The following is a 24,202-nucleotide window of genomic DNA, read 5'->3' on the forward strand; positions in this document are numbered from 1 at the left end:
CTAAGAATGATGAAAGTAAGAATTACAAGCTTTCTTGAGGCTGATTTCATTCAGATCCATTCTTTAATGAAGTTTCCTTTTAGATTTGGAACCTGTCATTCAGGAAATTTCTCCCATTCCCCAAAACATACAATGATCTTGACTGAAAATGTCAGTAACTATTCAATTTCTGCCTTGGCAGACATAGGGCAGCTAGGTGGCCCATTGGATAGAGTATTGGGTCTAGAGTCAGGATAGCTCATCTTCCTGAGTTCAAATCTGGCCTCAGTCACTTGACCTTGTTTCCTTCAGTTTCCTTATCTGTAAAATGAGCTGGAGAAGGAAATGGCAAACCACTCCAATATCTTTGCCAAGAAAACCCTAAATGGTATCATGAAGAATTGGAAATGACTGAACAACAACAACAAAAAAGTAGACATAGCTAAATTACTTTATAAATTCCTTTACAAACTACTATGGAGGTAATGGCAAGAGTGTTGGATTTGGAATCATGGAGTCTGGGTTCAAATCCTAGGTTTCCCATTTGCTACCTGTGTGACCTTGGCAAAGTCACACCTCTCTGGGCCTTAGTTTCCTTATCCATAAAATTAAGGGGTTGGATGAGATGTTCTCTAGAACCTCTTTCAGCTCTATATCTGTGACAGGGGTAACTATCTTTTTTTTTTTTGTCATGGACTCTTTTGGTGAAGAATACACAACCCTGTTTTGTTACTGTAAGTCATGGAACAAAATGCTAAATTTCAGTTAGATGTCAGTGAAAGTAATGATGTAATTTTTTTTCCCATTCAAGTTCATAGACTCCCTGAAATCTATCCATAGACCCCTTAGTCCATGAATCCCAGAATAAGAACTTCTGATCTATTATATGATCATCTATGTGTTTATACAAGGTCATTTTCTTAGTGAATGGAAGCATTGGGGACCATGAACTAGAACGAAAAAAAAGGATGAATAGAATAAAGAATACTAACTGTATTAGACTATATACACATTAAAAGTGAGAGGCAGCAAGGAGTACTAGATTAGAAGGCCAGACTTGAAGACCTGGGTTCAAATTTTGACTCTGACATATACTAGTTATTTGAATGTTGGACAGTCACTTAACCTCCAGGTGTTCCAGATGTCTTTCTAGGATCATTATTTACTGATGAATTGCTGGTCTGCACCAGTAAAAGACATTTCTATATCAGAAGTTCCTTGCGTTAATGAAATCAAGTTTCATACAAATAGAAATTACCAAATAAAATGCCCTCTGCTACTTGTGAGTCATAAATTACTGAGATATGGCAAATATTAGAGTGAAATGTTTGAATATCTTCTGCACATTGCTTTTATTTCCAACCTAGCTCAGCCTTTTGGGAATTTTGTTTTATACAGGTTGTGGGCATGCATTGAAAGTTCTTTGTTTACTTTTTTCAAAAAGTGTATTTAGTGTCTTACAACTGAATTGGAAAGTGTTAAGGCTCATAACAGAGGAAGACATTCACCCAGTAATATGACTTTGCCAAGCACAATTTTGTTAGTACCTAATGAGCACTGCCACAGCAGAGGCACAGCTGGCAAAGCACAGAATTTTGCAGCCAAAGTAATCGAAAATGAGAAGCTTGTATTTGCATATCACATCTGCATTATGGCTCTATTATGTGCATCTACTTATGCATCTGTATAATAGAAGACAAGAAACTCTGAATGGGAAGGCTTTTATTCCCCTTGGATAGAAATGAGAATTCTGTCCAGCTCTGCGCCTGTGATGCCATGATCCTATTGTTCTCCTAAAAATTCCAAAATATATACGGAATCCCAGCTTTCTTATTACTCAAATGATAAAGATGTTAATCAATAATCAAACCAGCTCTTTACTATTTTAAAAATAACCTATTACCTTTGTTTGAGGGAGTTCTTTTTTTGGAGGACCTCTTTCTCCTTGGTCAATTTGATGTCCCTGAGATCCCTGGAAAAATAAAATAAAAACATCTTGCAATTTTGTCAAAAAAACAGTTTTTAAACATTTAATTTGGTGATATTTCTTTGTACATTCATACCTTCTTATGATTTATTAAAGTAGAATTACTAGGGTGAATTATAAAACTTGGATAGAGTTGAGAAACCTGGGCTGTAGTCCCGGCTCTCTTACTAACTAATGTGTGACCTTGGACAATTCGTGGCTCACTTTGACAACCACCAAATCTTTTTCCACTTTATTGATACATAGGAAGTCATTTGAAAAAATCTGAGGCTAAAATGAAAGGAAAGGATTACAGGGATGGATTATTTTTTCACCTGGGGGGAGTAGGAGACATTTCTCTCAATGTGAAGTCTGAGTAACTGAGGAAATGTTTGAAAAGTATCTCAGACTTCAATAGCCAATGTATTTTAAATTTGATTTAGACTGCATTAAATCTGGTAATATTTTTAATGGTACATGATCCATGTAGTTAGATACATTTATTTATATGTTCAGATATATTTTCTTTAAAATTTAGCATTGAAAACATGGTCTGAAAGATCACCTAGCTCACTATTTTGATATAGTCAAAACTGGATGTAGGCAGGTGAATCAGTTTTTTGAGAAGATTATCTAATCCATTTTTATAGACCTTCAATAAAAATCTACACATAATTTTTAGATAGCTAAACTAGAATTATCTTGTTGAATATTAGTTATTAAAAAAGAAGAAAAATAAAGGAGATGAAGCATAAGGAGGGAAAACACATAGAATGGATATTTTCATCCCAACCTATTATTTTAACAGTGTAGGCTATTCATAGCATGGAAAGCCCTTTCGTCAGCACAGATGATCAATTATCTATAACTTGAAGTTTTTACAGAGTTGCCTGTACTTAGAGGGTAAGTTATTTGCATGTTTCCTCTGTTTGTATGTGTCAGTCAACAAGAATTTGTTAAGTGCCTACTATGTGTCAGCCACTGTGCACACAGTAGGCAACACACTGGAGATAAAAAAAAAAGGCAAAAAAGACCAACCCTTCTTTCAAGGAGTTCACAGTCTAATGGGGGAGACAATATGCAAACAACTATGTAAAAACAAGATAGAGACAGGATAAATTGGAGATAATCAATAGAGGGAAGATACTAGCATTAAGGACAAAGACTTCATAAAGAAGGCAGGATTTTAGCTGGGACTTAAGGAAGCCAGGAAAGCCAGGAGGTGGAGATGAGGAGGGAGAAAATTCCAGATGTGGGAGGATAGCCAGCAAAAATGCTGGGAGTTGGGAGAGGGAGTATCTTCTTTGAGGAATGGCAAAGAGGCCAATGTCACTGAATTGAGGAAAAACTATGGTGGGTAAGTATAAGAGAAATTGGAAATTTAAGAGGGCACCAGCTTATGGAGGTCTAAACAAAGGGTTTTATTTTTGATTTTGAAGGTGATAGGGAGCCACTGAAACATATCACTTAGTGCACTTCAAAGTGTGTTGTGATTTACGAACAATATCTCATTTGAGACTCCCAACAACCCTGTGAGGTAGGAACTACAGTTATTACCATCCATGTTTTACAGATGAGGAAACTGAGGCTCAGAGAGGAGAAATAATCTCTCTCTTGTCACATAGTTAATAAGTGCCAAGGGCTAGATTTCAATCCAAGTCTTCCTCGACTCAGGAAGTGCACATGAAACAAGAGCTTTAGTTACTATTTGTGGGTATACACAGCTAACAGTTTATTACTGTTGTTATTCTTGACTGGCAGGAAGGTGGTAGGAAAGGCCACCAATCTCCCCCAAGTTAGATTCTGAAGTCTCTAGTAGGTCATATGATCCTATAGGCCTGGTTTGCTATGGATTGTCAACGTTGTATGAGTAGTGAAATCCATATTTCCAAATTACAGATCTGGACTATTATGCAGGTAAATTGAGTTAAGCAAAATTTCATCCAATAATATGCTGTTGGTGTATAGCATGGGTCTGAGCGAGCTGATTGCAAGTGGTGTATGGCAAATGCTTTTGTGCCCAACAGAGTTTTAAATTGCTAGACTGCTGGTTCATTTGCATTTCATAATCAGGAAAAAACATTAGCTATTGCTCTGCTTCCTGCTCTGCCATTCTCATGGAGTTCCTGCCCACAGATTGTTGAGAGGACCAAAGGAGAGACAACATGTGAAAGTGTTCAGAAACTGTAAAATACTATACAAATTTAAGCTATTATTACTCAAACCTTTCCTTTCCCCTTCATGATCAGAAAAAAGCAAACATATTTATTTTCTTTTCTATCTGTAGTCCTTTTTGATCAAATGGACCCTCTCAACCCTGCGGGTCAAATAAAGAGAATACAGCTGTTGTCAGGCAAATAGCTTGTGAAAAAAAATTGAAGGCAAGTGTTCTTAAATTGTTGTCTATGAATTTGGTTTAACATTTTAATAGTTATATTTTAATGTAATTGGCTTCCTTTGTAATCTCACATTTTTTTTCTGCATTTAAAAACATCATTCTGAGAAAGGATTTATAGACTTCACCAGACTTCCCAAGGAGGCCAGGACAGAAAAAGGGTTAAGAACTCCCAATCTAAGTTGGGGGTGTGGCACTGAGGAGAACTTTCCCTAAAAATATACAAGCTGTGTTATTTAAAGTAGATAGCTACTTTTTTGTTGTGCATGAGTTGACAAGAGTTCTATCCAAACCATTAAATAATTAGTTGTGTTATAATGTCTTCTATTATATTTAAAACATCTAACATATGTTTAAAAATAAGCTTTATTGGGGCAGCTAGGTGGCATAGTGGATAGAGCACCGACCCTGAAGTCAGGAGGAGCTGAGTTCAAATCTGACCTCTGACTAAACACTTAACGCTTACTAGCTGTGTGAGCCTGGGCAAGTCACTTAACCCCAATTACCTAAAAAAAAGAAAAAGTAAATAAATAAGCTTTATTAGTTTTTTTTGGGTGTTAAAGACCTATGAGATAGTGATCTTGTGTTCTCAGCCAGAGTAATTGACAGCTGTTGTGCTGTCACTCATTCAAGCAAGTGAACTCAAGATGCTTAAGTCATTTGTAAGCCTTATGGAAGCAAACAAGTCTTTTTTATTTTGGCTAGGCAACGGGGTTAAATGACTTGCCCAGGGTCACACAGCTAGTAAATGTCAAGTGTCTGAGGCTGGATTTGAACTCAGGTCCTCCTGACTTCAGGGCCAGCACTCTATCCACCTAGCTGCCTCCAAACAAGTCTTTTAAAATTTTCTTAGAATCCCACATTTAATTTTAGAAGGCCAGAGTACTGTAGTTGTTGTTCAGTTACGTCTCATTCTTCACGACCCTGTTTAGGGTTTTCTTGGCAAAGATATTGAAGTGGTTTGACATTTCCTTCTCCAGCTCATTTTACAGATGATGAAACTGAGGCAAATAGGCTTAAGTGACTTGCCCAGGGTCACACAGCTAGTAAGTGTCTGAGGCCAGATTTGAACTCAGGAAGATGAGTCTTCCTGACTCCAGGCTCAGCATTCTATACACTGTGCCACCTAGCTGCCAAATAGAGCATAGTTATCCTTTAAATAAAATGCCATTTTAAAAGAAGGTATTTATAGCTATCATTACATAAAGATTTGGAAAACTAAGATCAGAAATATAACTTTACTTTTTTTTTTTTGAAACAGAATTGGAGTAGGAAACTTTCTCTACAATGAAAACTAGTAGCCATTCTGCAACTTATGACTAGTGTTAGAGAGTTGCCTTAGCTCTCTTAATGAATTTTTTTTTGAGGTAAATTTTTTTTGGAGGGTTAAGTGACTTGCCTAGGGTCACACAGCTAGTAAATGTCTGAGGTTGGACTTGGACTCAGATCCTCCTGACTCCAGGGTCAGTGCTCTATCCATTGCGCCACCCAGCTGTCCCTTAATTCATATTAAAAATTAAAAATCAATCCAGTTTCCAAGCTGAACTCAAATGGGTGTTTCCATATGCCTTCCCCAGTTGCAAAAGAGAATGGAACCTCCTTCTACTTCCTTTCCTGATTATCTGCTCAACTAATCAGTTGCCCGCTGTTTGATACCAGCCTTCCCAGTTTTTGGCTTCAGGTGACTGACTGCATACTCTTCCCTCCCCCCTCCAAATAGAAAACAGAAAATGTCAAGGGAAGCTCTCCTCTTCCCCTTATCTCTTCTTCAGGATATATAAGCAGGGATCAACTACTATAAATGAGAAGAGCTACTACAGCCATTTAAAGTGACTGTCTTTTGGATGAGTATAACTGCATAATTTTTCAGAGAGGTGAAGTTTTACTGCCATAGCATTAATTTTTCAAAATGTCTTCGAACATATTTTTCTTTATGCAACATTCCTGGATTCCTCTAGGTCAAGGGCTGTTAACATGGGGTCCATGGATAGATTTCAGGGGGCTGGAAAACTTGAATAGGGAAAAATTACATCATTATTTTTACTAACCTTTATAGATAAGAAATTAGCATTTCTTTCAATTTTTAAAAAAATATTATTTCAAGAAGGGGTCCAAGACACAAAAATGATTAAGAACCTCTGCTTTAGATAAAAATGAGTCCAATGCCCTCCCTATTCATTGAGCCCTCTGACTTCTATGCCACAATTACATTCTAACTTATAGAACAGTTACTTGTATACATCTTCTCCTCTTTACCACATTGTAAACTCCCTGAAATCAGGTACTCTGATGCTTCTTATCTTTGTATCCTCAGCACCAAACACTTTACACTGCGTATGTCACATTGGCAGCATGTACAGACATCATAATCCCTCTGCTTCTGTTCATGAGTCACTGTGGCCAAAGAAATGAATCACCCGGTGGCCACCTTCTGTTTATTTTGAATGGTGTGAATGTTTTCATGTGATGCAATATCAGTTCTACAGTTACTTCAGATATCTTAATATTAGGAGATGTGTTCACCATTTTAAGGGGCCAGTTATCATAATAAAGAAGGTTGATACATACCCAGTCACCTTTTATCCTTGGAATGGCACAGTCGCCTCTTTTGCCCTTTGGAAGAGATCATAAATATCATATACAATTTTTAAAAATGTGGTGCAGCGTTTAAAATGTCTAACTTTGGGCAGCTAGGTGGTGCAGTGGATAGAGCACTGGCCCTGGAGTCAGGAGGAGCTGAGTAAAAATTCAGCCTCAAACACTTACTAGCTGCGTGACCCTGGGCAACTCACTTAACCCCAATTGCCATTAAGTTTTTTTTAACTTGCTTCTTAACATCTTCTTTATCACCATCAGTGACAGCTGATGACCAACTGTTACCAGCAGGGAGATAGGTACAAGAGCCCTGGGAATAATAGCCCTGTCTTAGACTTCCGGTCCTACTTCTTGACATTCATTATTTATGTTATGAATTACATTATTAGTCACATCTATCCTATGGAATATTTGGGGGTATCATTTTTATTTTATAGATAAGATATAAGACAGCAGAGATGTCAAGAAATACATTCAAGTTTACATAAGAGATATAACTAGCATGTGACAAAAGGAGTCTGGGCCCAGAAGATGACATTTAATGAGTTTCTACAGTAAGTGGCACTTTTGTATCTGACCCTGGGTCCTCCCCTAGCCTGTACAGCATAGCCACCCATTACAACCACCCGAATGTCTGGCCTCTCCTCTGGATCACCCTTCCATGAACTGTTTTGTCCCAGGTGATGTTATTCTTAGTTTTAGCTATGAGTTACATGGCCCAATTTGAGGTCCTGGAGATCTTAGAAGTCCTTTTCAGTGAAATTACTCTACATATTATTTTTTTTTAAAAAAGGCATCATTTTCTATGTTCTCAAATGGCATGTGTGGTGAGTTAAAGAAATAGCACGGGATAGTAGTTTAAAGATTTAAAAAAAAAATTTAATAAAAAAAAATTAACCAAACTCTACATTCTCTTCCACCTACATCCCATTCCCAATAAAAAGAACAACAAAACCTTTTTTTTTTGGCACTTTATTAGGTGCCTACCATGCCAGGGACTAAGCTAATATTATTTCACTTGATTCTTTTGATGACCCAGGGATGTAGGTGCTATTATTATTCCCATTTTATAGTTGAGGAAATAGGCAAAAAGAGGGTGGGTGACTTGGCCAGGGTCACATAGCTAGGAAGTAGCTGAGGCTGGATTTGGACTCAGGACCTCCTTGCACTCTATCCACTACACCACCCACAATGTCAAGTAAAACAAATTCCCACATTGGCAATATGGCTAGGTTATAGTGGGGGAAAAGGGTAAATGCTGAATGTTTAAAAACCCTCCAATAATCTTTACTTCTCTTTCCTCCTGGAATTCTATTGAGACCTGCTGAACCAGGGAAGAGTATGAGAGACTGGTTGCTCACTGAAAAGTAAGTGGTCTAACTTCATTCTTTACAGCATACTATCTAGTACATCTTTAATGATAAATTGTGTTAGGATCATTCATTTAGAGCTGGAAAGAACCTTATGAGATCATCAGATTCAACCCCTGTGTTTTTACAGATAAGGAAACAGAGAGGTTAAACAACTTGCCTAAGATCAAATGAGACAATATTTAGAAAGCACTTAGCACAGTGCTTGGTACATAACAGGTACTTAATAAATGCTTGTTCCCCCTACCCCACACTCCCTCAGATCACACATAATCCTAGAAGAGTCTGGATTTGAACTCATATCCTCAACACTCAATTCAGTGTTCTTTCTACTGCACCACGCTACCTCTGTAAAAGGACAAATGACACATTTCTAGGGGAACATACTGAGAATCTAACACAGAGAATATTTGTCTAAAGGATTACTCTGGGTTAAGTCATTTGCTGCTGAAGCCATGAAATTAAGCCAGGGTCCTAATAGAAGCATGAGGTCTAGTGAAGAAACTTTTAATAGACTTTCAAGAAGAAGATATATTATCACTCTCTCTTCCATGCTCTTTGGCAGTATCTAGAAACCCATGGCTGAACTAGATCTCATGGTCATTGAGATTTATCACAGTCTATCATCCAGTCCCAGGAAAGGGAGAGGCCACAATCTACTGGCCCTACCACTCAAGGGTCATCTTGAGGCACCACAGAAAATTTAAAAGAGTGAGCATTGTAATTCTATTTGGTACTATCATAGAATAGACCCAGCCCCCTCCCCCCCACCCCATTTATGCTTTGTAGAATCTTTCATTCATAGAGGAATGTGCAACAAATCCACTGATGGTCCATGTTGATATTTCCTTAGCCTAATGAGAAGGGAAGCAATAAAAGGTGGGAGAGATGGCCTGGAGGGAGATTGGAGATGATCTCAAAGGACTTGCACTCAATGCAAATGTAGGACCATTTTTGGAAACTATTTGAGAAGTTGCGCTAAAAATCTTAGAAGTTACACTAAATATCATCTGTTTTGATACATCTTGATGACCTGCTCCTCCCTTTCCTCAACTACAGATGAGATCATAAAAATGGTTTATGATGAGACATTCAAATATTTTTCTCTGGCAAAAACCAGGATTCACTTACTTAGCAGCTGGCATCAAAATTGAACCAGAAGAATGACCAAACTGGCATGTCCTTTACTGGGATTATAAGCACCCTGAGGAATTCTCAAAGGCCTCCATGGCTACAGGTAATTCAGATAACTACAGACTGAGCAGTGGGTAGGCTAATATAATGCCAACCATTAGTGTCATATTACAGACTGAGCAGTGGGTAGGCTAATATAATGCCAACCATTAGTGTCATATTAACCTGCTTGTCCTATCACATTATCTTATCAATTTCCTTGGTAAAATGTTTCATGTTTTTGTAATGGGCTAAATACTACATAAAAATTAGGTAGAATAAATAAAACTTCACTAATTCAGACTAACTAGGCACAAGGGTGGGGAACCTGTGGCTCTTTGACAAAATGCACACTTGAGGACCTAGAGGGCCACATGTGGCCTCAAGGCCGCAGGTTCCCCACTCCTGGTGGAGAAAGACAGTCAAATGATAAAAAGGTCTGAAAGATTAGATATATAAAAATGAATGCAATTTTATTGGAACTCAAATGATGTCAATACCATTCATTCATTTATTCATTTGTAACTCTGTCCTCTAGGCTTTTTGTTTAACTTTCCTCAGTGGTGGAGTCTGATTACTTAACCATGATTGCATGAAGGCAGAGTTGGTGAGACCTTGGGAGAGGAAAGATGTTTTATCTTTAGCTTTTCAGGAGAGAGAGAGAGAGAGAGAGAGAGAGAGAGAGAGAGAGAGAGAGAGAGAGAGAGAGAGAGAGAGAGAGAGAGAGAGAGAAAGAATCTCTTCAAGGAAAGGTCTCTGAAGGGGAGAGAGGCTCTAGGAAGAAGCTGTGGGGGAGTGAGTGCCTTGAACATGTTTCTATCCCCAGGTTACCACACTAGAGACTTCAGAGAATTTCCTTGAGTGAAACCTGGGGTGCTCTCTCTCTCTCTCTCTCTCTCTCTCTCTCTCTCTCTCTCTCTCTCTCTCTCTCTCTCTCTCTCTCTCTCTCTCTCTCTCTCCCCCTCTCTCTCTCTCTCTCTCTGTTGAGCTGAAATATCTTGTTCCCAATAGGAGAGCTCATTCATTTTGTGTATTGTCTGGTATATTCTTATTTTATACTTCTCTGATTTGTTTGCTATTGGCTTGAATGTGTTTATTTGCTATTTGTTACATATCATCTTTGGGTAACCAGTATTTAGTAGGAAGGGAGCCAAGCCTTGGATAATGTATCTTGGGACACTCCTTTTTGGTAGCACATGCTATCTCTTTAAGGGATGGTGATGAGGAACACAGCTTGAACCTAAATTTTCACCCCCTTAGACTAACAATAAAAAGGGGGCTGTTTGTGGGGTTCTGAGGATCATAGGTACATAGGTAATGCTAATTTGCAGTAAACACTGTCAGAAACCCATATTTGACAGGCATAGTTGATTGAGTCAGAAGAGGGCAGAGCAGAGCCAGACTATGACCAGAAGAGAATTACACATTAAACTTCAAATCTCTATTATGTACAGCTTGCTTAAAAAAAGAAAAAATAAATACTAAATTCAACCTGTAGCTTTCAAAACTGTCCTATCTTCTTTTTGGCCTTTTGTTTGTTCTCTGCATTAAAAGAAAAAAAGCCTCGTTATTGGGTAATAATTTTGTTTTTCAGAGAGTGCGGTATTCCGCGATTTGTGGCCGAATAGGACAACTGGAACAACATTGGCATTAAAAAGATGGGTTTTTATTTCAGAGAGAAGCTTGGGAATCATTAAAAGCAATGAGCAATTTCTGATAGGCAATCCAGCCCACTCTTTGTGACTACGCTCATGGCTCCCAGAAGGCGGAGACAGGAAATGCATGCAGGCTGTATCATTTTTTCCTAGCACTCCTGATTGCTGTGCAAAGAAACTCTGTTCTGCCCCCAGGCTTCTGGCCTTTGTCTCAGCCTCCTGGACACTGACGTTTTTGGGAAACTTGGTCCCAGTTTGGCCTCTGCTTTACGCTCTCCTGGATCTCAATTTGGAACCTATCCTTCTTTTCTTAGCAGGAAAAATTTTCTCTTGGTGTTGGTAGTTGTCCTAATTATTGGCATGTTAGCCCTTTTGGTCTGCCTGATGTACCCTACACAGAAAGGCTTATGTGGCTGGAGATGTCAGACTGCAGGTCCCGTTCCCCCAGAAGGGGGCTTTGGAGACCTCAGCACTAGGGTGACAGATGGCGCAAACCATCCTACTGGAGCAACCAGCCAGCTGGAACAAATCTGACCCCTGTAGACCTAGTGACTGCTCTGAGACAGCTTTGCAGCCTGGAGGGATGTAAACCCTTGACTCAAGCTCTGACAGGAATCAGGTACCTACCATGTATTATCAGTGAAAAAGTAGCATAACTAAAGGCATAAAGGAAATGTGTGAATGGAAAAGCACAGTTAGATACGTAGCAAGAATAAAGGTTAAGAAACAACTAGACCATGTGCTCCATTGGTACCCAGATAGTTTCAAGAGACTTAGACGAAGGATGCCCTAAATGCAATGGGTGGAACCTGTGTAGAGGATTTACATGGACAAGATTCACATGGATTAAAAAGTTTGGATGGTTTGCAACCTGAATCATTGGAGGGAGTGCCTGCATAAGTGAGACTGCAAGTACATTAAAGCATTAAATTAACATACTGAACCCACTAAACACCTTTCCATTGCCCTTTTATGACAATTTTGATTTTTCAGAAATTGTGAACTCCATGGATTGTAGCCAAAGAGAACTGTTGAAATACTATTGACATAAGACATGAGTTTTTGTTTCAGTCATTAAAAGTCATTCAGTCAGTGAGTGAATCATCTACTATGTGCCAGGCATTGTGCTAAGTGTGAAGGATACAAAGAAAGGCAAAAGAGAGTTCCTGCCCTCAAGGAGCTCACAGTCTAATCAGGTAGACAACAAGCAAATAATTATGTGCAAACAAATTATATATAGTATAAATAGGAAGTAGTTAGCCAGTAAAAATGCTTGGAGCTACAAGATAGAGTGTCTTATTTGAGAAATAGCAAGGAGGACAGAGTCACTGGACTAATGTTGAGGTGGAGAGAAGATATAAAGTATAAGGAATAATTTCCCAAATCCATTTTTCCAAACAAAAAGAAATCAAAGATATTATACAGATAAGAGTATACCAGGCAATATAGAATAAATGATCACTCCCACTGGGAGTGACCTGTTTCAGAGAGAGAAGCAGAGTTAGTTCACAATGTAAGGTGAAATTCCCCAAAGTCTCTGTCTAGTGTGGCAAGTTGAGGATTGGGACCTTTTTCAAGGTACCTGCTTCTCTATGTGTCATCTTCTTCCCAGAGACTTTCTTTCCCTTTAGGGACTTGAATAGAGTCTGGAACTGTGTGTTTCCTCTCTTGAAGCCAGAAGACTGTGCTCTCTCCTCTCTCAAGCTCTTGCTAACTCTACTCCTCATGCAGGTTTGGAATATGGAGTAAATCAGTCTATCTACCAATGAGGAGAGTCTTATGCAAATTACTAGGCTTGAGCCCTGGTTACATAAATAAATTAGATGGGCAAGGAAGAAATTCTATTTTAATTCTACAGACAGGAAAAGAGCTAATGATCAACAAGGGATAGAGAAGATCATAGTAGATAAAATGAACACCTTTGATTATAGAAAATGAAAAAAATTTTGAACAAATAAGATTAATGTACTTAAGATTGGAAAGGAAATATATAACCAGGAAAAAATCTTTGTAGCGAGCTTCTCTGATAAACATCTCATATCTGAGATACATAAGGAACTAAAGTAAACTTAAGACTAAGAGCCATTCCCCAATAGATACATGGCCAAAGGATACGAATAGGCAGTTCTCAAAAGAAGAAATTCAAGTTAACAATACCCATATGAAAAATGCTCCAAATTACTCATCATTGGAAAAAATGCTAATTAAAACAATGATGACATTCCACTTCACATTTATTATATTGGCAAAGATTTCAAAAGAAGAAATTGGCAAATGTTGGAGAGGCTAAGAGAAAACAGGCATACTTAGTAGAGCTGTAATTTGGTCAAGGCATTCTGGAAAGTGATTTGGAACTATGCCTCCAAAGTCACTAACTTGTCTACACCCCTTGACCCAACTATGACATTTCCAGGCCTATACCCCAGAGAAATCAAAGAAAAAGGAAAACCACTGAAACATACAAAAATATTCATAGTAGCTAAAAATAGGAAAGTAAGGGACTACCCACCTATTCAGGGAAAGTTATATGAATGTAATGGAACATTATTGTGCCATAAATGATGAAATGAACAATTTTGGAAGAAACTTGAAAAACTTCTATGAACCGACGCACAACGAAATGAACAAAGCTAGGAGGGCAATTCACATAATGACAAACAGTTCTATAAAGAAAGACAGCTTCAAAGGACTTCAGAACTCTGATCAATGCTAAACTATGAGTCCAGGACTAAAGAAGCATGCTATGTACATCTTGCTAGAAAGAAACAGACTTAAAATTCAATATGAGGCCCTCTTCTTTGTACATAGCCAATGTGGGAATTTGTTTTATTGAGCTATACATATTTATTAAGACAGTTTTATTTTTATTTTTAGTAGTTCATTTGGGGTACAGAAATGAGAGGGAGAGGTAATAAATCTGTGTAATAAATACATAAAATGAAAAAAAAAAAGAATTTCACTTGTAAAAGCCTACCTGTTTCTTTTTTCATACCTCACCAATGGTTGTCCTTAATATGATGATTCTTATCGATAGATTGTTCTTAAGGAGATTTTGTATAGATGGAAAAGTAGCAATTGGTATTGCCTCAATCAGCACTTTTTGCAATAATAATATTTGTGATTTTTTGAGGTTTTTGGTTTTCTCTCCTTTTTTTAAATCTATATTGAAAATCAAAACCTTAATGATCTCAAAGTTGTGTTGCCTCTGGCATGGATTTCTCTTGTCCTGGTTCAGATCTTTTTTTCATATTTATTTTCTTTAGTGTCCTTTTTACTTCCTCATGAAGCATAGCAAGGACTGTGATTTTAAAGTTCAAGTGCAGTGTTCCTCTTATTGATGATGGAGAAAAATAATTTTGTTTTTTATTTGTGCTGGGCGATGGGGTTAAGTGACTTGCCCAGGTTCACACAGCTAGTAAGTGTTATGTGTCTGAGGTCACATTTGAACTCAGGTCCTCCCGAATCCAGGGCCGGTGCTCTATCCACTGCACCACCTAGCCGCCCCAGAAAAATAGTTCTTTAAAGAAATCTTGATAAATCTTTTCCATTTCTGGTCTGCTTGTGATACAATTTTGAGGTTACTAAGGGACTGATTTTCAAGATGCTTAAAAGGGAGAGGATACCAAAAGTTAGGAAAAAAAATCTTAGATCTTATTGTTACCTAAAAAAAGGTGAGTGAGAAAATATACATTACCATATATTCCTACTCTTCCCTCTCTACAAAATATTTGCAAGAATCACATTCTCTTGACTTGAGGATATCCTTGAAGGGATGAAAGTTTGAAAAGGCAATAGGCAGACTTGTATAATAAATATTCTGTAGTAGACCACAACTTTACAGTCACATAATTGACTGAAGTCTAGAGAATATAAGAGCCAGATGTTCTGATTGTTTGTGGACTATAAAAAACGTTTGATTCAGTAAAACAAAATACTGCCTTGAAAGATCATAGGATTACAGTAAAAGAATTGGAAGGGACTTCAGAAGTCATTTAGTCCTGCACTTTAATTTCAAAGATGAAAAAACTGGGGCCCAAGGAGGTTAAATACCTGCCCAAGGTCACACAGGTAGTAATCATCAGAGCTGAGATTTGAACCCAGGGTCTTTGACTCCAGACCTAGTACTCACTTTACTGTACCATAAAGGTATCTCTTGTGTATGTATCAAAATCATTTAAGTTTTTGAAAAATGTAACAACAATGAGTACTTCATTCAATTACCCTCTGATGATTAACTTCACGTAAGCAATAAAACAGAGGAAGAGAAATGTATATACCAAAGGTATTTGCTATTATCATGGAGAATGTTCAGTGCAATGTCCAAATGGAAGGATTTCCTACAAATAGTAAGGCTAGATGCTTCTGTTTGCAGATGACATTTGGCTGACTATATCAGTTCCCAAAAACATGATACATCCTCCTAAATGATATATATAATCACTAAAAAAAAGAGTTTGACCTAACCATCTACAACGAAAAAAACAAGTGGATGAAGAATGCCTATTTTCCATTCTATGATTTACAGTTGGATGGATAATTTATAGTGCTGGTCCATTAGTATGCTGGACTTGGACAGATACTATGAATAGTCAGTGAACTGAAAAGGAATGGAAGAAGAAGCTGGGAGTTATAGAATGTGACAGTACTTGAAGAATTATAATTTTAGGTCACCCAAAGGGTAATGAAGAGGTGTATGGTGGAAATGATTAAGTTGTAACATATTACCAACAAGATGCTGTTCCAAGAAAAAGGCAATAAGGAATGTCATCAGACATAACACTAATGGGAGGGTGGCAGGTCACATATGGGCGACTGGTATGGGTATCTATATAGTATTAAGAGATTGAGAGGAAGGCCTTCATGCACACTTCCTATGGAGGATTTTTGGGAGGATATGGATAAACGTTACATAGGATGAGGATTAGTTGAGATTTGCAGCGTTGGAGAGACTACTTGCATCAATGAGACCACAGACTCACGAAAGAATCCAAGTATCACATGTAACCAGGGCCAAGAATTCATCAACCAGTAGTCACCCACTTTGTACTTAGCTAGGCTACTCCTTAGAAAGAAGGTGGAGTCTGTTGCTGGGATCACACTACAAAGCCTTTCTAAGATGGTGGATCTTACCAGAGCTTGGGCTTTGCTGTTTTAGTTTTCAGGAACCTAGGGTCACCTTCACAGCAGGATGAAGGAATCGAACATAATATGTTGTGGAGGGAAAATTGGTGTCAAAACAATGGGTTTTTATGTTGGGAGGCAGCTTGGCATTATTGAAAGCTCTGTGTACTTTAATATAATCCAAAGGATTATAGGATCATAGATTCAGAGCTAGAAGGGACCTTAGAAGCCACTGAATCCAGTCACCTCATTTTATAGAGGAGGAAACTGAGGCACAGAGAAGTTAAGTGACTTGACCTATATCACACAGCTAATTACTATTTAGGATTTGAACTGAGGTCTTCCTAGCCCTAAATCTAGCACTCTATCCAGTCTATACTGCATCATCAAGGTACTTGCAAGCCCTGAAAATTGTACCTGCAGGTGAACATTATACCACCGAGCCACCCATGCTCTCTTCCAATCAACTCTGGGTCTGGCTTATGATTCATCTGCCTTGCCTAGAGTGTATAATACTTATTGGTATGTAAATGATGACTCTAAAATGCTTGCAAGTACCTGAAAAGTTATTCTCCTACGCCTTTAAAATATTTCCCCAGAAATAATTTAGAATTCAGAGGTAAACTTCAGTCTTTTCTAATGCTCACAAAAGCCAAATTAGTAGAGTTTTCTGTATGAAGTATATTAACCTAAACTTTGTCCTGTCTATACAGTACAAAAGTGAAAAGGAGAGTCAGTGGAAATCTGCTTGATTCTTATCAATGTAGGCAATTAATTACACAAACTCAGGCCAAAAAATTCACTTGTGGAACATAAGCATCCATCTGGACTGGATGATTAGCCTGGAAAATTGTTCTGTATTCCCTTCACTTTGTGTAGTGTTGTTTCCTAGTTATAATACCTATTAATTACTAATAATGGCCATCCAAAAGGAACTGGCTTAATTAGACTTATTTGTAATACAAAAACAGAACACAAAAATTAAAAATTACTTACAGGGCAGGGAAAGTCTCTTTCCCCTTTCTCACACAAGCATGCAGAAGTTTGAAGGCACTGAAAAAAAACCACAACCACTGTCAATCAGGACATTTAAATGGAATTGATAAGGAGAAAATAAAAGGACAACAGTAACACTGAATCTGTAAACAAGAGAAAAGCCTTTAAAAAAAGTTAGCCAGAAATTAAGAGCAATTAACCAAGAAAAATCAATGAGTATATTTAAAAACTTCAGGCATTACAAGGAAAAAATAAATTTAATTCGTATCAGCCCCATTTAGCAAAAGAATGAACTGAGAAAGGTCCCACTCAGAAAGCTGTTAAATCTGTAAACTGGCTGCTTCAAAAGAGAACTGCTTTCTGGTACTACGCTAATTAGACAACATGTTTACTTGACTATTTATATTGAAAGCAATTATTTTCCAAATTAGAAGAGTAAATAAGTTTCATTACAGCTTTGTGAAGTAATAAGAAATATTTTAAAAAGATTACTCCAATATCCAATTACTCCAGTTGCTCCAATTTCATCAGGATTGGGAACTCCTGGTATGGAAACTCCCTCAGCAGCAACCTCAAACATTTAGTCTTAGTGTTTAGTGCTGCCTGAGGGGATTGAGAGGTTTAGTGACTTTTCCAGGGTCGCTAGGTCAGAGGAAGACCTTGAATGAATATAGGGTCCTTCTGACTACAAGATTAGTCCTTTATCCACTATGTCACCTTACCTCTTGTTGAATGTTAGAGGATCACGAAACTATTGTCAACAAGAACTACAATAATAATCAATCAATAAATAAGCATATCAATAGCCAACCAATAAATAAGCATAAACACTGTGCTGGGTGCAGGAGGCATAAAGAAAAAAAGGAGTTTACATGGTAAAGGGGAGACATGTATATGTAGATAGAAATATGTACAAAATAAATAGAAGGCAATTTGGGGAGGGAGGCAGGTGTGGGATGGAGCCAGCTTATACTAGCTTGGGAGAGCCAGCAATTAAGTTTTTAGTGTGATCATTTACACCTTGGGAATTGGCAAATGCTACAAATCAGAAGCGTCTTATTGTTTTGTTGATTGCCTAGACTTAAGAAAGTGATGGAGAAAATATTAATAGTGCAGATTAAACCTAAAAATGTTCCTCATATTTCCTGAGAGCTGGTTGTTAAATAGTTACCAGCACACTCCTGGAGATAGGATTCTAGGAGGAAGAAACGATGATCAGGAAAGACTTTATGTAGAAGGTGGCACTTAAGCCAAGTCTTGAAGGAAACAAGAGATTCCAAATGGTGGAGGTGAGGAAGAAGTGCATTTTAGGAATATGGACTAGCCAGTGCAAAGACAGAGACAGGAGACAGTGTGTTAAGTGAGGAACAGCAAAAAATGCCAGTTGGTTTGGCCTATAGAGAGTCATAAGGGGAGAAATAATATCATAAATCTGGAGAGACAGGTTGGGGTCAGGCTGTGGACTTTAGATACCAAAGGAGAAGTTAATATTTTCTTTGCTGCAATGTGAGACAGTGGATAAAATGCAGGCCTGGAGTAAGGACGTCTTTCCGTCATTTTCAGTTGTGTCCATCTCTTTGTGACCTCATTTGGAGTTTTCCTTGGCAAAGATACTGAAGCAGTTTGACATTCCCTCATTTTACAGATAAGGAAACTGAGCAAACAGTTAAGTGACTTGCCCAGGGTCACACAACTAGTAAGTGGCTGAGGGCAGATTTGAACTCAGGAAGGTGAGTCTTCTGGCCTTAGGACCAGCACTTTATCCACTGCTCTACCTAGCTGCCTATAGGTAGCTCAGGTAAGGCAGGAGTAAGGAAGACTTAAGTACAAAGTCAGCCTCGGAAATTTACTAGCTGTGTGAGCCTGGGTGAGTCCCTTCACTTCTGTTTGCTTCAGTTTCCTCATGTGTAAAATGGGAATAATAATAGCAACGACCTATTAGGCAGGGTTGTTGTGAGGATCAAGTAAATCACTTGGTACATAGTAAGCAATATATAAACGTTTATTATTACTATTATTTTAAAGACAATAGGGAGCCAGCCATTGAGCGACATGGTTAGACTCATATTTCAGGAAAATCACTTTGGCAATCATGAAGGAAGAATTGAAGATAGGAGAAAGAAGATAGATCAATTGGGAAACTCTCCCAACAGTCCAGACTAGAGGTCATGAGGGTCAGCTAGGTGGCACAGTGGATAAACTGTTGGGCCTGGAGTCAGGAAGACCCGAGTTCAAATTCAGCCTCAGACATTTACTAGTCATGTAACCCTATTTGCCTCAGTTTTCTCATCTGTAAAAGGAGCTGGAGAAGGAAATGGCAAACCACTCCAGTATGTCTGCCAAGAAAACCCTAAATAGAGTCACAAAGAGTTGAACATGACTTAACTAGACAACAAGAAAGAGGTAATAAGGCCCGAAGAGTAGAGAGAAAAGGTCAGCTATGACATATGTTGAAAATGTGGGAGTGACAAGATGTGGAAACTGGATAGATAAGTAGGATGCAGGAGAATGATGAGTCAAGGATAATGCTGAGGTTGCAACCTGAGGTCATGGAAGGATGCCCTCAATAGCAATAGGGAAATTCAGAAGAGGAGCAGATTTAAAGGGGAAAATAATGTGTTCTGTTTTGGATGTGGTGAATGTGAGAAGCCTATAGAGCATCAAGTTTGAAATGTCCATTGAAAGTTGGTAATATGGAATGGAATTCATAAACATTCCATTTTCCAGGTATAAAGGGAGAAGGCTTACAATGGAATTGTAACTCTGGAAGTCATCTACCTGTCCATTTTACAGATAAGACAATTGAAGCCTAAAACATAAGTAGTATATATCAATAGCTATGATTGTAGTAGGTTATGATATACTGGTTTATAGGCAGAAACAAAACTATAATTCAGTTCTCTAAACTCTTAATGAATAAATTGCCTTTTCCACTATACCATACAGAAAACAAAAATACAGAGAAATTGCAATAATAGTGACATCTAAACACTTATGTAATGGCTTTAAGGTTTGTAAAGCATTTTATATATATGTGTGTATGTATACATATATATGTAAATACACATGTGTGCATATTATATAATTTCTTATGCAATGAAATGGTGAATGAACACTATTTATCAAGTTAATATAAATAACACTTACCTTTTCCTCTGTCAGTTCTTTCTGTGAATATAAAAAATGAAATAAAAAATTTAAAGTAATAGGCCATTATCCACTTAAAGAAAAAAATACACCCTGTTAAGTAAGTTAAGTGATTATCAAACTAAAAATGCGGTCCCTGCCTTCTGCTAAAATAATAACTGATATTGTTCTCACTTGGCAAGCAATAGGGTAAAATTAACATAGTTTATAGCCACAAAGAAAAGCTCATAAGCTTTGTATCTCGCTAGTGTGCATTATCACACAGGCGTCTGCAGGACGAGATGTGAAATAAATGGAAACCTTGAAAGAAATAAGCAGACAGGGCCCCCATCTATTACACAGAGGCATTTGAGACTGGACAAAGTTCTCCTAAGAGGAGGCCGACTAAGCAAATGCCCCCTGGTGTTGTAAACTAATCTGGAACCAATGGCCTGAAGCCTTCATCAACAAAATATTAATTTAAAAAAGGATTTAATTAGCAAAATGTATATACCTATGCTAAGAAACTGCAAGGCAGCTTTTATTAGTGTAGATGTTTATAATATTTCTTTAGGTCGTGGACCCTTTTGGCAGTTTGGGAAGCCTACAGACTCCTCAGAATAAGGTTTTAAAGTGCATATTACAAAAGAGGATTACTAAAATAGTAACACATGGGAAATCAGTTATATTGAAATATGGTTATTAAAATATATTTAAAAAAAAACAAGTTGGGCAATATGTTGAAAAAGAATAAGGCTGGTACATACTGTTTTTTTAAGAACCTTTTCCACAACTTCTTTCTCCTGTAGACTAAAGACAACTTGTGAGGCAGGGACCCTGGCAAGGCGATATAGTATAGCAGCACTGGCTGTCTCCTCAGCGACACTGGATAATCCCACAATGATGAAGACGATGCCTTGGTTTTTAGCCTTCCTAGAAGCTGCAGAAATATCTGTGTTTCTTGCTTGTTTAGCTCCATCTATAAAGAGCACTGCAACCTTGGCACTGCCAGGAATACTTTCTGTCTTATACAGCCATGTTAAGTTAGTTATGGCATAAGTCATATATGCTCCAGGACCAGTGGGTGTGATGGATGCAACATGGCTCTGGAAGTCTTCAGGACCCTCCCAGCTGTGGAAGGTCTGCTTCATGAGGACAGTACTGCTATATTGCAGCAAGGACATTTTCCATTGGAGGGTATGCCCAGAAGTTAGTTGTAGACCTTTCATCTTATTCACTGTTTCCAACACGAATTTCTTTTGTTGCTCATGATAATAATTGCCCACATCTTCAGAACTATCAAGCAAAAAGGCCATTTCTAGGATACAGTCTTTATCTGTGGAATAATTGTTAAACATAATTGTTCAGCTATGCCATAAAAATGCATTATTTTTTAAAAGTTCAAAAGTGGATTCTAAAAGGTTACTTCAGATCTTGTCAAATGGATCAAATGTGAAATACTACGTTTTATATGGGGCAGTTAGGTAGCACAGAGGATTGAGTGCTGGTCCTGAAGTAAGAAGACTCATTTTCTTAATTCAAATCTGGCCTCAGACACTTACTGGCTGTGTGACCCTGGGCAAATCAGTTAATCCTAGTTACCTCAGTTTTCTCACCTGTAAAATGAGCTGGAGAAGAAAATGGCAAACCACTCCAGTATCTTTGCCAAGAAAACCCCAAATGGGTTCATGAAGAGTTGGGCATGACTGAAATGACTGAACGACGTGTTTCATATGTCTGATCACAAATACTCCTTTCCATTGGGGTTTAGGACATCGGAAAACCTTTCTGCCTCTGGAAAATTGCTTTGATACAGGGGAGAAGTCAGGTCTACCATGGATTGATTTTTAAATTGCAATTGAAACTGTAAGAAATGTTTTTGTAACTGTAACTAATGTTTTCATTAGAGTAACTAATGTTTTTGTACCTGTGGAAATCAGTAGTTTTTGACTTGTGTCTGACTCTTTGTGACCCCATTTGGGGTTTTCTTGGCAAAGATAGTAGAGTGGTTTGCCACTTCCACCAGCTCATTTTACAGATGAGGAAACCAAGTCAAACAGGGATAAGTAACTTGCCCAGGGTCACACAGTGAGTAAGTGTTGAGTCTTCCTAATTCCAAGCCTGGCACTTCATCCACTGTACCACCTAGCTGCTACCTGGAAACATATCTTCAAATGTTAAGCGTGTGGAGGCTACCACATGCGATATGAGATGGTTGCTCATGAAAGCACTCACTTAAATTTGTGCAATGCACTCATTTTAATCTATTATTATTGTTAATTAGGTGCTAAACTAATTTTTCTATTCTGTTGAGGGATTTCAAGTGCTAACAGTACACTTGAAATTTTGGCACCCTGGAGATCATGCCCCAGCCACCTTCCCCTAGTTATGACTCTGATTATAACTGTATTTCCCCCATATCTGCCTTTCCCTATCCTTTTTCTATCCTGGGCCTCATTCCTAATTTTGACACAATTCTGGACCAAATGGCTGCATGGGGTTGCCTATTATGTGGAAGAGAAAGGTAGATTATATTTCATAGGGACTGAGGGCTCATGCATGTAGTAGCACTGGCATACAGTAGTTCTCATAATTAAAACTGAGTTTCAAGCAGGCCCTTGAAACTTTTGTTCAAATGGTTTGAAGTTGAAAGTGGTGGGCACAAGTAACTTCTGAAGTAATTTGCTCCAAAGCTCAGGAGAACATATGAAGGAAGCCCACTTACCTTTGTTACTGAAACCAGGGAGTTTTTCAACATTATTTGATAAAACTTGTTTAGCCTTTGGTCTCCTAGTGCCATTTCTTTCCCCCCTACAGATGCTCTGGGCCAGAACCACCTGGCATTCCAACAGCCAGAGAAAGCACCAGGACTTCATGAGCATCGCTCAGTCCTAAAGATTCCAAAAGGCAGTAATTATAAAGTACTCCATATTTACAGTATACATCACAGACAACCTATCTGCTTTCAGCTCTTAGTGCTAGGAGACAAATGATTTTTTTTAAACTTCTCACAAACTTAACACTTTGTTGCTTATGTTTCATTAAAATACGATCTGCTGGAAGCTCTCTACCTTGTTCTGGGCTCTTTGGAGGAAATTTATTAATTTGGAAATTTGAAAATCTGCTTTGGATCACCCCCAAGGACCTTCAGCTACAATACTTAGTACAAGATAATGGGTTCTCAATACTTGCTGAAGAGCCAAAAGGACTTGATAATTCCTTGTGTGAGAGGAATCTGAGCAGTATCATAATAAGGTTCTGTTTTGTTGTTTTACTATATCTGTCTTATATAAAATGTCATTGGCTGGGGAGGCTACCATATGGGGAAGGTAAGGTAGTTGGGGTAGCAGTTACTTGGGGAGTAGATACAGTATGCTATCTATCTGGTAGCTTCCTATTTTAACTCATTTTTGCTAAATGGGTAGTAAACTATGCTGCAGGAGGAGTGCAAGTCCCCTAAGCACCCTCTAAATTTCAGTGCTCTTGGGCCAAGCCCCAGTTATCCCACCATAATGCTGGCAACTGAATTTTCTTTAAGCATTTTAGAAATATCTTCAGATTGACAGCATTTACATTGTCTTTTCTGGAGAAATTTAGCAAGAGAATGGCCTAAATGACACCACCATTGACAGGGAGAATGATAGTCAAGATGCCCATTTCCTTAGATACAGATCTCAACAATGCATGTGTACTTGTGTGACATTTAAAAAGCTGGAGAGACAATTTCTAGGTAATTAATAACTTTATTAATAATGCTAGCATTTTATTAATAAAAGGGTCAGTGACACTCTCAAATGCCAAAGACCAATCATGGTGATGGGCTCAC

At 38.0% G+C, this 24,202-nt stretch overlaps 1 protein-coding gene across 4 annotated transcripts in view; it reads right to left on the bottom strand.

Annotated features, from left to right (window-relative positions):
• The window catches only part of LOC110211635 (uncharacterized), a 69,631-nt gene that overhangs the window by 36,198 nt on the left and 9,231 nt on the right, over window positions 1–24,202 (bottom strand). For 3 of the 4 annotated variants that reach the window (XM_020991085.2, XM_020991088.2, XM_078146981.1), the window contains exons 2-7: window positions 23,102–23,267; window positions 21,144–21,712; window positions 20,398–20,418; window positions 17,251–17,307; window positions 6,909–6,953; window positions 1,883–1,951 (exon numbers count right to left, since the gene is read on the bottom strand). In XM_020991085.2, the coding sequence (XP_020846744.1) occupies window positions 1,883–1,951; window positions 6,909–6,953; window positions 17,251–17,307; window positions 20,398–20,418; window positions 21,144–21,712; window positions 23,102–23,258 (918 nt within the window). In that variant the 5' untranslated portion in view covers window positions 23,259–23,267. The remainder of the gene's footprint in view (window positions 1–1,882; window positions 1,952–6,908; window positions 6,954–17,250; window positions 17,308–20,397; window positions 20,419–21,143; window positions 21,713–23,101; window positions 23,268–24,202) is intronic. The other variant, XM_078146980.1, reaches the window with a different exon arrangement.

Source organism: Phascolarctos cinereus, unplaced genomic scaffold (assembly GCF_003287225.1).
Source record: "Phascolarctos cinereus isolate Bilbo 61053 unplaced genomic scaffold, phaCin_HiC Scaffold_726;HRSCAF=1367, whole genome shotgun sequence".
In the NCBI taxonomy this organism is placed as follows: domain Eukaryota; kingdom Metazoa; phylum Chordata; class Mammalia; order Diprotodontia; family Phascolarctidae; genus Phascolarctos; species Phascolarctos cinereus.